We start from the raw sequence: 15,461 nt of genomic DNA, 5'->3' as shown, positions 1-15,461 counted from the left end.
AGGACTAAGTGTGAATGAAATACATCATGATATAGAATTAGTTTTTCATAATAAGAAAGAGAAACATTTCAATTTTAAAGTGTTCACATTTTAAAATAATAGTTTAGTTCAAGCTCTACGTGCAACACTGTCTTTGACTGCTACCCATAGCACTTCAGATGTAAGTGTAATTGCTGACAACTAGGAAATACTAAAACTAGATTTGTTCTGTTTTAACTATGTCCATTGTCATCTTTTACTAATTTAACAGGAAGGCACTAAAAGGCTTCAGCCTGTGCAATGAAGAGGCAATAGTGTTCAATCAGACAAGTCCCATATTGAGTATCAGATACCAAAGACCCAGGACTGAAATCACTGTGTCTAGACTCTCTGGCACCTGACTTCACTTATTTACCAGTGACCAGAGGCCAACCCCTACAGCTCTCTGTATTCACATACACCTCTGCCACCCCCACCTCCCTACCCAAACATCTTTGAATGATTATGGCAGAACTTTGCATGCCTCAGGAATCTCTTCTGACTGGCTACTCCCTAACTCTGCTGTTTGAAGTGATGCTCTGGTTTCTGAACTTCAGCAGATAATGGCAGGCAGGAGCAAAGGGGGCTGTCAGAAAGGACGTTTACCAGCATTCAGCTCAAAAGAAGCGTGTAGATCAAAGAGGGGCCAAATAGGACAACTGTGGTAGAAAACGTGTGGATTACTATGAAGATTCTTGCGCACTGTTCTAGGTAAAATGTTAAATAACACCATGACATCATTACCTAAACATGTACTTTGGCCATTCTATTACCAATAAATACTTTTATAAGCATCTGGATGGCATTTGCACCTATTTAAACAAAACATGCATCTTAGAGGTCTAAATAACAATGAACTGTTAATGTGTACTCTTAACTATTATTAGAATACAACCATTAACTCCTGGTATCCCCAAGTATGCTTACCTGGAACAATTCACCCACTGAGACCATTAAGATCATACATAAAGAAAGACTTGCCCTGACCCTCAAGTTTTACAAAATAGTGGCATAATAGAGGGAAAATATGAGAATATATTGGATAATTAGAGGCAATAAAGTACAAAAGAAGCAAAGCAACATAATATTGGGAGAGACTATGAGGCATGTTGACTTTATAACATCTACTCTGAATATTATATAATTTACAAAAGTGAGCTCTAATTATAGGCTTATGTTAGAGCAACTCACAGTCTATTTCCACCAAAGCCCAGCTCTTTAAGAATGAGAAATCAGTAATCATTTTTCCCCCAAAAGACCATGATCATGCACTAGATACAACCTCTTAAGGTTAATCTAATTTATGAAATGCTATTCCATGAGCCCAATGTTAACACATTGTTTATTTGGACTAATAAAATTCTGATGAAGAAATTTTAGAAAGTATAGGTTTATCCTATGTAACACATATAAGAAAGGGAGTATTTAAATTGGACTCTGAGTGGTTCCAAAATAATGAGAAGCATTTACTAATGGCACCTTATTTTTGTACAGTGTTTCACAGTTTATAAAGTTCCTTTACATATGTATCTAATGGAATTAAAGAATATGACCATATCCCACATCTTTTTTGATCACTGAAATGAATATGAATGACAATTGAACCACTGCTTTCTTACTTTCAAAGTTATTTTAGGCTGCTCATTTGAAAAATTCATTTGTAATACTTGACAATATTTACTAAACAAAAATTAATGTGCATAATTTCAAAGTGAACAGAGTATTACATTAACTCTAATATATTCCAAACTTCAGATATGGTTTTATTTAATAAGTAGGTTAATCAGTTGCTACCACAAATGAGTTCAAAGCTTTGTTAGTATTATAAACATTACTTCAAGGAGTCAATACTTCTGAGAGGAGTATCGTTTTAATTCCTGAAGGAAGCTTGGGAATTTCAATTTAATCCCAAATTTGCTTTCCATGATTCTTTTATTTTACAATGTACTTTTACAATTGGTACTGGGTGGCAATCAAACCATGTCAACTTTTCCCCAAATATGTCAAAGTTGAGCCTTATAAAGTACAAGTTATAGGCTGGATAGCACTTTAGGAACAAACATACTATTCTAGAGTACCATTTGGTTTCTCAAAATATGGCCTCATACTAAAAAGTTTCAGGATGTTTACAACATAATTTGATAACATACTCTCACTATTCTTACCAGGGTTGAGCTTTAAAAACAAAATATAATAAACTAAAACCCCAAAACATTGACCACTGAATGAATTTTGCAAGATTCTGTTCATGAAATACAGACCACAAATGTTCTGAAAACCCCACTGCAGAAATGTTTCATGTTAGAAAATTATCTGGCAAGGAAACAAGCATGAATGTTGTCCTTGAAAAGGTATGGGAGAATTTTCTACAAAGTCTTCAACTGCAATAATAATAATGTTTCAAAAGTAACTTAAACAGGCTTTTATTTCTGATTATTTATTGAAAATAAAGTTTCACATTTTATGTTTGAGATTGTAAATTCTAGGGTATAGAGGGAAGGGTAACTCCAAATTAAATATTTAACAAAAAAAGTTTTCAATCTCTTTTTAGTTTACATTTATTTCTCTTTTATTTAATGTTATTCTCTTTAAAATCTCATCTAGATAAAAACAGTCAATCTAGACAAAAATATCATTCTTTTATCATTGCTTTCCAATTCATATCCTGTAGTCAATGAAGTTCTGACATTAAATGGGATTGGAAAAGGAACACCCTTTGAAACTGTGAAGCAAAACTCCTTGGAACATATGAAGTGAGACTGTAGTAAATCACCTGTAATCCCCCTTTGACATGGCTACTCTTTTATTGAAAACTTGTTTGACAAAGAGTTTGATTACACTTTGTATCGGCTGTAGTCTGACATGTGTTATCTCTATAAGAAGCCTTGCCTTGTTAGATAAAATATGCTGCATATTTGAAGGATGTCTACTTTCTGTAAACAAGCATAATTAGTTTATCCCCTGGTATAAAAGCCTAAGAAATTATCCTTGAGAGTTTATCAGTTTTTTAATTGAGTGTAGATAAAGTATTAAAATTCTGGAATAGCAAATTCAATTTTTAGAACCGTTTTATTAATTTGGGATGAATAGAAGGATTAATAAGAATTAATAAAAACTATGGCCTGTTTTTTACTACATAATAATTATTTGCCAAATAATATACATTTAATAACTTATATTAGGCTAATAAGGAATTATGTAGTAGGAGTCTTAAGAGGATTACTTTAATAAGTATGACTTACTATACATATTCTTCTGAAGTGTCTTTTAAAAGTGTTATTTTTATTGTATATTATACATCCTGCGATTTTGCTTTTTCTATTTTAGAAAGCCATACTATAAAAATAATATTAAAAATCAGCCTAACTAGTGTTCCAATCATCAGATAGTATTCAAATTAGTAGAGCTCAGTTTAATGAAGATTAATGGCACAATAGTGATTCCATGAATGTAAATTCCCTAAGAGTAAAATTACACATGTATAGAATCTCCACCATTATAGTCTATGAAAAAAAAACCACTAAACTCCTTCAAGACAAATAAACCTAACATATGAAATATATCAAGCAACTGAGTTATAGCAAAAATCTTTCTTGAGAGCAGTGCTATAAAAATAAAAGTATTTTGATGAAGCATTTTCCCATCAGAGAACGCAAAGCATTTAAAACCGTCAACCACAAACAAAATTAAAGGGCAAATGACAAAGTTGGGAAACGTCTGTAATATGCCAAGGAATTAAAATAGTTATTATATATAGAGATATTATTTATTAATCCTAAAATATTGACATGCCAATGGAAAAATTATCAAGGGACATGAATGATTTATAACATAATATCAACAATAAGCATGTGAAAAATGTTCAACCTCACCAATATTCACAGAAATGCAAATAAAATGAAAATAAAAAGAAATAGAGACACTCCATTTTTAGAGAAATGATAGTATCCAGTGCTGTTAAAAGTGAAGTGACAGTTGGAAAAAAATCAACTCACATCTTCTTAGAAGGTAATTTGCCCATATTGTGTCAAATACACAAAATACCTTTTGACCTAGTAATTCTACTTTTAGGAATTTAAACTAAAGAAAAAATCGAGATGTGGTTAAGCTTTTACATACTATGATATTTATTCCACATTATTTCATTTGTTTACATACATTTACTTACATCAGTTTTTATGTGATAAACTGGAAAAAAACCTAAATATACAATTTAACAATATTTAAATTATGGTCCACTTATGCAATAAAATAGTATACAACTATTATGAATAATTTTTGAAGAATGTTCAGTGACATGGGAGGGTACTTAACGATATATTAAGTTAAAAAAGCAATATAAAATTACATATGGCATATAATCTCAATACAGTATTTTTTTAACTATGTAGAAGAAAATGTACCAAAATTTTAAATGGTTATCTCTGGGTTTGGGATAACAGAAAGTTACTTTCATTTTTATAATGTTCTGTACTTTCCAGATTGTATATAACAAGTTTATATTATTTTTAAGAGGGGAATTTTAAAGAAAAAACCTATCTGGCAAATCAAGGGAAGAAAGCAAAAAACATATTTTTTGAATGCCTTTTAAAGAAAACACTTAAAGCACTTACTTGTGGTATACAGTCAGTGTATGCAAACATTGATTTAAAGCGGTCATCCATGCTTATGTGGTAAAGAACGCACATTGCTATTTGTTTGTAGTTTTCATTGCCTGCAAATAAGAAATCATGGATATGGTGAGATTTTATATTATGCCATGCATGGCATGGAATGACCACAAAGAAATTAATTTTTTTTGTATAACACACTTAAATTAATGCATTAAAACTTTTAAGCTACTGAATCAAAAAAATCATTATATAACCCTAATTTAGAAAATATTTTGAGCTCCCTATTTCAATTCCGAAGTTTGGAGCACACTATCTATGAAATATCACTAAGTTCCAAGAGATTATATGTATTTTACAAGGTATACTTTTGAAAAAAATTAACCACAAACCTAAGAATTAATTGTTCCCAGTAGCCCACTAAAAAGTAGATTTGGCCACTGGCCCCTCCATCCTTACTGTTTCATCAAAATATGTGATAAACACACTTCATTGACAGTGATAATGTATAAGAAATAGTAAACAAAAAGTATATTTAATTTTTATGAATCAGAAACTGGAAAAATAACAAATAATAAACAAAGTAGAATAGTATTTGCTACAATAAAAAAAAATACATGTCCAAAAGAAGACATACAGATTGCCAAAAAACACATGAAAAGATGCTCAACATCACTAATCATTAGAGAAATGCAAATCAAAACCACAATGAGGTATCACCTCACAGCAGTCAGAATGGCCTGGCCATCATCAAAAAAATCTACAAACAATAAATGCTGGAGAGGGTGGGGAGAAAAGAGAACCCTCCCGCACTGTTGGTGGGCATGTAAATTGATACAACCACTATGGAAAACAGTATGGAGAGTCCTTAAAAAACTAAAAATAGAACTACCATATGACCCAGCAATCTCACTACTGGACATATACCCTGAGAAAACCATCATTCAAAAAGATACATGTACCACAATGTTCACTGCAGCACTATTTACAGTAGCCAGGACGTGGAAGCAACCTAAGTGTCCATCGACAGATGAATGGATAAAGAAGATGTGGCACATATATACAATGGAATATTACTCAGCTATAAAAAGGAACGAAATTGAGTTATTTGTAGTGAGGTGGATGGACCTAGAGTCTGTCATACAGAGTGAAGTAAGTCACAAAGAGAAAAACAAATACCGTATGCTAAAGCACATATATGGAATCTAAAAAAACGGTACTGATGAATCTAGTGGCAGGGCAGGAATAAAGACGCAGACATAGAGAACAGACTTGAGGACACAGGGGCGGGAAGGGGAAGCTGGGACGAAGTGAGAGAGTAGCACTGACGTATATACACTACCAAATGTAAAACGGATGGCTAGTGGGAAGCTGCTCCATAGCACAGGGAGATCAGCTCGATGCTTTGTGATGACCTAGAGAGGTGGGATAGGGAGGGTGGGAGGGAGGTTCACGAGGGAGGGGATATGGGGGTATATGTATACATATAGCTGATTCACTGTTTTGTACAGCAGAAACTAACACAACATTGTAAAGCAATTATACTCCAATAAAGATGGAAAAAAAATACATGACTATAAAATGCTAAAGGGTAGAGATAATAAGCATAGTCTAAGGATTGACTCAGAACTTCTGAGGTAAGATTATTCTAGTTTCGTACACCTTGAAACTGAAAAAAGAAAAGTGAATGATATATCATAGATTTGAAAAATAAAATGGGACTTTAAAATGTCATGTAGTCCTTCTACATGCTTTCAGACAGACCATATTTTAAGGATCTACTTATGATCTCAAAGTCAGTGACAAAACTTGAGCTAGAAAAGTTTAGCTAAAAAGTTTTATCCAAAAAACAATATTATTTTTAAAAAATTTGGGCTATGAGAAATCCTTGGAGATATTTGGAGTTTTAAAACAAAATCAAGGATATACATAAATTTAGTTGATAAATAACATATCAAGAAAATTTTAAATATACTGTGACATGGAGGATAAATTCAGCACCTTTATTCTTGTGTCTACCATAGTATAAAATTACTAAAATACTTCGTGTTTTTTAAAAATACTATTTTATATTCTTATTAAATTTTTTAGATATTAGGTTATCTCTTTATGAGGTGGTGAGAAATTCTTAGGGGACATACCTTGGTATTCTTATAGGCTTAGTATAGCATATGGAAGTTTCTCAGTAAATACCTGCTGATTGATTCTATTTTTAATATCTAAAAAGCCTGGTGACTATAGTTAACATACTGTATAGTACATCTGAAAGTTGCTAAGAGAGTAAATCTTAAAAGTTCTTACAACCAGAAAAAAAGTAATTATGTGAGGTGATGGATGTGGTAACTAATCTTAAAGTGGTAACTTTTATAGTTAACTACCCTTATATCTAACCTTATATATTTTGCAATATATACATATATCGAGCCATCACCTTAAACTTACATACTGTTATATGTCAGTTAGATCTCAATAAAGCTGGAAAAAAAAACGTTATGTTTAAAAAATCAGAGGCTAAAACTGAAAAAATAAGCACATTTAGTCAAAGACAGAAATTACTAGTTCTACAAGATTTTCAGATTTGACACAAAAGTGTTTTAAGTTTCCAGGTGTTTTTTAAAAACATATAGTGACCCTCTCTCTAGCCTCTTGCTTTCCTGGAGCTTATATGTTAAATAAAAAATATATCATATGGTAAGGAAGAACAATGTGAGTCTTCAAAATAATCTGTCAAATAAATTTTATCATCCTTATGTTTCAGATGAGGAACTTAACACTTGGAGAAAAATAAATACTTCCTACACAGCCTTGTAAGTGGGTGTTTTAGGGCTTTAAACACAGGTTTCTCTGACTCCAGAATTTTCACCAGAGGTGAAGTTATATACACCAGAGGTATATTACAGTATCTCTCAAACATTTTTATATCATAAGGTAAAACAGTCTTTCAAGTAAGATATTATTATCAGGTATAAAAGACTGAAATACACTGACATATGATAGAATAAAACACATTTTAAAAACAGAATTTTTAAAAATCAAGACTTTTGCATCTTTTTAAATTGTTTGGCTAAAGCCTATTTCCTATGGCTTTCTATCAATGTAAAAATGAATTCTTGGCATAAAACAAAAACAATAAAATCTAGCATATGTTCATCAGATGAATACATACTAGTAAACATTTTCATCTTAACTAAAAATCTATGAATTCACTAACTTAACCACTTGGAATACAACATATGCAGGAACTACATCTGGAGGAAAACGTAATGCAAAAACTGTGAAATTACTCCAAAAAAGAGAAAAGTAGAGACTAACTGGGTGTTCCCAACCCCAGTATTTTGCTCTTGGGATCAGAGCAATCTAAATAGAAAAGACTCATAGATTTTAATAAATCACATTTTTACACCGCTGAAGGCATTCATTTATACTTATTCTAGTATAAAACACACTTGCCATAGGAAAACAAATCTTTGCATAGGTTTGCATGATACGTAGATTAAAAATGAAAAATTCCAACTTTATTCTCCAGAGAGGAAAGTATCCCTTAGGGGTTTGGTCAGATTATACTTCACAGTATTTAGTTTTTCTCCAGGGACTGAGGTATTTTAAAATCTTTTCAAGTAAGTTCCTACAGCAAACTCATATTCTGAAGGCACAGTCTCTCTTTCCCTGCTATTACAGTTTCTTTCTATATGTTGTTCAGCTGTGGGTAGGTTCTAGTCCTACTTAATTTTTTCAAAATATTATTTGAAAATATTTTCTCTATGTAATGGATTCACTGAAAAGTAGGATTCCAAGTCACACAACTTACTAAATAAATGGTAGAAGAAACAGAGAAATCAATATCCAATATAAAAGATTGTTTAACATCAAAGTAAATAATCAGACATTAAAATTCAGTGTGGAACTAAGAATGAAAAAAGACACTATTCTATGTTTGAGGATTGTCTGTTTACTGCTGGTTATCAATGAAAGGATTCTAAAATGCAATGTTCTAAAGTGGTACATCAATTCATGTAAGGTGAGAGGAAAGAAAGATTCACCTTTAAGAGATCTGTACCCCATAAAGAGAATAACAAGGAAGGTCCTTCTAGAGCAAATTACATACACATATATATATGATTATATATCTATATCACTTCCAAAGGATAACTCAGGATAAAGGATATGTGATAGAATAGAAAGCCTAGAGAAAAGTCCTAAAATTACAATAATTTTTAAAAAGTAGATGAATAACATATGCAAGAAACATCTCAGATTCAACAATAATTTATATTACTTTCTTTTTCTACAGCAAAACTAAATATTTAGCTTCAAAAAGTAGGATGAGTCATTCTACTGCCAGTTCTAATTCTGCTCTTGTGTGCTTTCTCTTTCTCCTTCTCTCCCCATACTCATGGCCAAAGGTGAAAGATCCTTGCAGTTCTCCAGTACCTTCCTAATTCTTCTTTATCTGTGATCTTCTATTTAAAAACCTATGTAAAGCAACTAAACTCCAATAAAAATTAATTTTAAAAAAGGTGGGAGGCTGGGGGGACAGGCAGGAAGTATATGGGAAATTAATGTCCTTTCTGCTCAATTTTGCTATGAACCTTAAATTGCTCTAGAAAATAAAGCTTGATTTAAAAAAAGGCTCTGAACATATGCCCAATTTCCCATAATCTTTACCTAAAATGATTATCATGCTCCAAAAATGTGCTAAAACTAAAGGACTGAAGAAAACAGAAGCTCAAGGATTACAAGGCTATCCCAAAAGATTCGTGGATAGCCAGTCTTTCTATAACTACAATTCTTTGAGAGAAGGGAAGAGAGAAAGAGTTAAGCAAACTGATAGTTCCTCTTGTATGTTAAGCATGTATTTTCTCATTTAACTCTTATAACAACTGAAAAGGTAGGTATTATCTTTGATCTGGATGTGAGGCAATGACATTCATTAAGGTTATGAATCCTTCAAAAGGAAACACAGCTCGTGAATCTGAGATTCAAACCTAGGTCGGACTACAAAGCCTGTGTGCATGTACTCTCTACTAAGCCTTCCAGGAAGCAGCAGGAAGGGTGAAATAATGCCAAATAAACATAAATTATTATCATCATTCCTTAGTGGCACAGTACCGGAAAGAAATGCAGTTAAGAAGGGACTCTATGGAGAAAGAGGTGAGACGATGGTAGAAGAGGAGAAGAGGGGAGATGAAATGAAGAAAAACAGTTATTTATCAGAGTACCTGTGCCCAGATGCAATAGGTTCCAATGGATGAAAGATCTTGACAGGGACAAATTGCATTATCCCCCAAGCAGTTTGGGGGACTAGATCTATAGCAGTTCTGAAACTCACTCTCACTGAATTGGACAAGAACTGCTATCAAGCAGTGTTTGATTTTATGAGAAAAACAAGGTGCTAGAAGCTTAAAAGTTGAGTAGAGTGGTAAACAGAGGCAGTAAAATGCTGTGGTTCAAATCTCAGGCTCTGGAGGCAGACTGCTTGGGTTCAATTTGTGGCTCTGCCACTTACTAGCATAAATGGCCTTTTGAGTGTTATTTAAATTCTCTGTGCTTCAGTTTCTTCATCTGTGAAACTGGAATAACAACTGTACCTATCTCAAAGAGTTGTTATGTGAAGATTAGGTGAAAGAATCCTGGTAAAACAATTAGTACTGAGTCTGACACACAATAAACTGAATCAATAAATGTCATTTCTTAGTGTTATTATGTTGATAATAACACTTTTCTGTTTTACCAAGAGAACACTATTTTCACGTTCCCCTAATATATATGTTGTCTTTGTGGTTTTCTATCCTCAAGATTTGACCATAGTTAGAGGTAATGTAGGTTTAAGAGGCAGCCAAGATTCCTCTGAGATGAGCTAGACAGGGTTCACAGGTATATTCTGAGCCTGTGGTTGAGCCACTTGTCCCTAGTCACTTTCCTATAAAGCTCTGCTATACACAAAGTACGGGCTTAGGAGAGTCACCTCATCCCTCAAGGCTCCACTCAGTGACCAGTATCTGATAAGGACCCTTCATCAGTCTCATAGGGTTATAAATCCCTTAATCAGAACAAAAATTGGGAAAAGAAAATAATCAAAGGACAGACTATTGTCATCAGTATGTGTTCCTCCACCACCACTACCACAAACACACTGTGACCCTCTCTTCCTTCTTTCATGCTTCCTTGTCTGTAACAGAACTTAATTTCACTCCTAGAGTGGAGAATAGCTGTGGAGGCAACGGGGTACAAAAAGATGAAAGGACACAGAGAGAGAAGTCTGAGAACACAGAAGACAAACCTCACTATTAGCTATATTACTTCATTTACCTTTAAGTTTCATGTCCCAGGCAAATAAAATGTACAGGTGTTTCCCCATTTGTTTGAGCTGAGCACAACCAAACAAAAGAAACTGGAATATGACCAGAGATATTTTTTTTCCCTTGAGGAAAGTGTGAAAGGAGGTGATGACAGATATAAGGGACTACAATATTGTACTCAGAGGTCTATATAACCCAAGTTGCTGATATGTCCTCTAGATTTTATCTGGGTAAAGGTTCCCTAGAATTCAATCAATTGATTTACAAATATCTATAAAATTGATTTTCTTCTCATTTTGTATTTATTTAGGGAATGAAAAAAGATACAAGATGACACTTGGTTTTTTATTCAGAAAAAAAGATGGAAATATTTTATAAATGGTTGTTACCCATATGTTACCTTGATGATTCTAATTCATATCTTATTGTTTCAAATCACATATTTCCAATCTCCTCTAAAGAACTGCAATGTTTGAAGGAAGATTATAGTATATCAACCACAGGTGTCATATTCATTGAATCATAAATGATTATACAAGTGATTAATTGCTTGATAAAAACACAGCCTATAACTTTACGGTATCTAGCAGATATCTGACAGCTACAGCAAAAGGACAAAATATTGTAGGAGAAAAGTGAATACCTGGAGGGGGAAGATGTCTGGAAATAACCTAAATTCATCTCTTCAAACACAGCTGCACACAGAAAGTAGAGGCTTTCTGGCAGCCAACATTTATTATTACTTAAAGACTAATTTAAAGATCACATAGCAATAAACAGCAATTAAGAGAGATTAAATGGTCCAAGTAAAATTAAAGCTTATCCCTTATTATAAGCTAATAATAGTCTTCTTCATTCACTGGAAGAAAAGATATCTGAGTTCTTAAAAAATAAATCTCAAAAAAAAAATCTTGCATATCCTAAACGAATTTGGGGCTGGGAGTTATGATTTTCCCATAAGAATTCATGATGAAGAACCATAAACTCCAGCAAACCAACTATGATTTCTCTACACCATACCAATGGCAGACATTTCAAAAGGGCTCCTTTAAGACTTACAGACATCAATTATTCCCTAGTGACATCCCAAGTTAAAGCAGTCTGCCAATAGCAGTCGCTATACTGGCAAAGCACCAAAGGCTCTGTGAATTTTGAGCAGAGCAGTGAAAAGACTGAATATTTTGAGCACTAGGTCCTTCATGACTATAGGTGGCTTAGTCAGATCTGTTCAAGTAATAAGGCCACGGTGAAAATAAAATGGCCTAGTCATTATGATTCCTTTGGTATTTATGGTAATAAACATGAATCATGATGAAGTCACCGGCTATTAAATGCAGAGGTCATAAGTACTTCGATAGGATTTCCACAGAAATTCACTGTTAATTAGCTGGATCATTATTTGAACGCGTTACTGAATTATCTTAGCAGTTGTGCAGCCATTCCCCTCAAAACTGGTCATTCCCAGCTGAGGGCAGTTAATGCCTTAACAAACTGGTCATTAACTCCAGCAACTGATTTTGTGGGAATTATTGCACTTACTCGTTCAAGATTTTTTTTTTTTCTTTTTAAAGAAATTTGCAGCTGTAGTTCAGCTGGAGCAACTGACGGAGAAAAAAAGTCAGCTCTCTGGGTTGCTCTCACGATCGATTTTCTGCCAATTAAAGGGGAAACACATGCTGATGGGTTTTGAATTTTAAAATGTCTTCAGTTTTTTCCATCTCTGAAGTGATTAGTAAAGACACCATTTAGCTACTAATTTTGTAAGATACTTGGGATTTTCCATTCACAGTTCAGTCAAGCAGAAATATGAGTTCTGAACACCAGAACTCAAAGCCAAATTTCCACTGCTGCAGTAGACCCAGCCCAATACTTTGTAAAAGCAGAGTGAGAACACAAATTATGGGTCACATTATTAGCCAGATTCTCATTCCCTTCTGCACTCCATGTCTTCGTTCAAAGTAGAAAACTCCCTTTGAAGTCACAAAGGGTCCATGAAAAGATAAGAGAAGTGGGGATATAAGCACCCCTATATTAGAATAGAGCAGCATTAAGGTGATAAATTACCCCTAGAAAGTCTATGTGAGTACAACATACTTCAAAAATCACAACTGCCTTTAAGTTTACTGTAGAGTTGGAGCCTTTAAAGCTCTATCACTATAGTGAAAATGCCACAGGCAAAACCACCACTTACAAGATAAATGCAACAATTATTGAACACATATATTGACTATACTGAAATACACTAAACATATACTGCAGGTAGATTAGGTAATCTTTTGTACACATTTCCATATCATTTTATGTTTAACTTATTAGCGCACATACTGCAGATACATAACCAGCATAACTAGATAGATAGCCTTAGTTAAAACTTGAATTTGGAGAGACCAATTTTTAAGATTGAAACTCTACTGGAGAGTCTTCTCTTCTAGAATGGATTTGTTCAGTCAAATCTAACAGAGATTTGAAATGAATAGATAAAAGCCAATGGTTTTTTAACTGTGAGTTCAGGGGGGAAAATGTCAGAATGTATAGGTTACAATGATCAGTATGAAAACAAGCATAACAATAGTTTTGTGATACAGTGGTTCATGGATAAATGTTTCTTGTGCTAAATTATTTAATTTAAAAACTATAAGAAACTGAAATTGTAAATCTACCATTAAGCTTAATAGCCTTGTCACATTAAGACGTATTCATGAAATAAGTACTCTAAAATTCAGCACTTTTGATATATTTCACTCTCTTTTAGTATGTACAACTGTACATTTCACCATGTACACCATGTTTATTTTTAAAATATTTTCAACATGTTTCAATTACTTTATTACCTTGTCTGTAGTGTTCTTTTATCCAGAGCATACTACAACAACTTATTTATAATACATCCTACAAAATATGCATACTTGTAGTACGAACGATAAGGGCCAAAATAAAGCCCTTAACAATGGCTGCTTTCTAGCCTACAGGTCCACATCATTGACTTAATGTACTTTGGTCAGTTTTTACCACCTAGAAATGGAGAGACCCCAGGCAATATTCACACACAGAGTATTGGAACCAGCTGGTGATAGAAGAATCCGAAGAAAAAAGGCTTCTTGATTTAATTGGGAAAACAGGAGGAAGCATAAATTTTACTGCCATTAATAACTTCAAGCAATCTTGATATGACTCTGCTTCACCCTGACGGCCAGACATGTGCTTTTTGTTAAAGTGTTTGACACATCTGACCCCTATTGTTTGCTCACTTGATCAGGTAAGAAAATGTAGGTTTATTTATAGGATAAATGAGGCCTATTAAAATGAGAAACAGTGCAGTAGTCTATGACGAGCTGTGTACTGAAATAGATGTGTGAAATTCCATAACAGTTTTGTAATAAACAGGCCAAATGAAGTTATAAAAAAAAAAATCTACTTTAAGTTTCTTAAAGAAATCATCATAAACGCAACTTAGTTTTTTAAAAATGGAAAATACCTCCTAATTGGAAAATATTTTGACCATTTCCAGTTTTTAATAAACAAGTCAGAAAAGGTCATTTAGAAAATATTATTCTCTTTAAAAAATAAAGACAAGCTTTATGTCTTCATTTTATGATACTTTAAAAATTATAAATTAAGTCATTAATATATAATGAAAAAAGTAAATTTAACATTATGGGGGAATTTCAAAGGTGTTCAGAACTTAACTTTTTCAATTTTCTTTTAAGGACATATGACAGAATGGTCACAGAAAATAACCCTTAATTTTTAAGTGATCAGAGTTTAGAGTCTAACAGTATCTACTCTGGCAATCTCCAACAATAAGGGAAATCAGACTTGTCTCAACCGGAAGAAATCAAACATTTATCACTTAACTCTTGACCTGGTCTGACTCCCTACATGTTGATAAAATCTTTCTACAGCCTTGGAAAATGCCCTGAAACCCAGATTACCTAATGTAATCTAGATCAAGATGAATCAGGTGCCATTCTTACTCTCAAAACCATTCTGGGTCTACTCACAGAATGTAGAAAAATTTATATCCATTTCGAGCACCTTAGAAACTCTAATTTACCTTCCATTGAAGAGAATATGGTCTAACATTTGGATCCATTTTGAAATGATTCATGTGGAATTATGAAACAGGCATGACAATGTGCTATTGAATCTAGGAATCCTAATTTTTCTGCCATAACCAATAAAATTAGTTTCAGCAAATTAGCATAGATTCACAACCCTCAAATGTAAAGGAATCAAAATTTACACAGATAGGGAAGAAAAGAAATGAGATGACAGCTAAAGGTAAAAGAGTGACGAGTCAAGAAGAATCTTTATTAAGATGGATGAAATAGTAGTATATTTGTATGTCAATAGGAATGATCTAATAGAGAGGGAAAAATTAATGATGTGGGACAGAGAGGAGAACTGCTGGAGCAAGAATCTTGAGTAGGCGAGAGAATGAAATAGGGAGGGAGTATGGCTTATGGTAAGAGTAGATGCAAAGTATAGACACAGATGCAGGCAGGAGGGTAAGTGTGGCAACAGAAACTCATGG

The 15,461-nt window shown here is 33.3% G+C and overlaps 1 protein-coding gene across 2 annotated transcripts in view; it reads right to left on the bottom strand.

Annotated features, from left to right (window-relative positions):
• Positions 1-15,461, bottom strand: part of KIFAP3 (kinesin associated protein 3) — a 167,291-nt gene that overhangs the window by 66,874 nt on the left and 84,956 nt on the right. For both annotated transcript variants that reach the window (XM_082383822.1, XM_082383823.1), the window contains exon 11: positions 4,632-4,732. In XM_082383822.1, coding sequence (XP_082239948.1) covers positions 4,632-4,732 — 101 coding nt within the window. The remainder of the gene's footprint in view (positions 1-4,631; positions 4,733-15,461) is intronic.

The sequence above is a fragment of the Balaenoptera borealis genome (genome assembly GCF_965194805.1).
Source record: "Balaenoptera borealis genome assembly, chromosome: 1".
NCBI lineage: Eukaryota > Metazoa > Chordata > Mammalia > Artiodactyla > Balaenopteridae > Balaenoptera > Balaenoptera borealis.
Note: the sequence above shows the minus strand (reverse complement) of the source record. Positions and strands in the feature narration are given on the sequence as shown.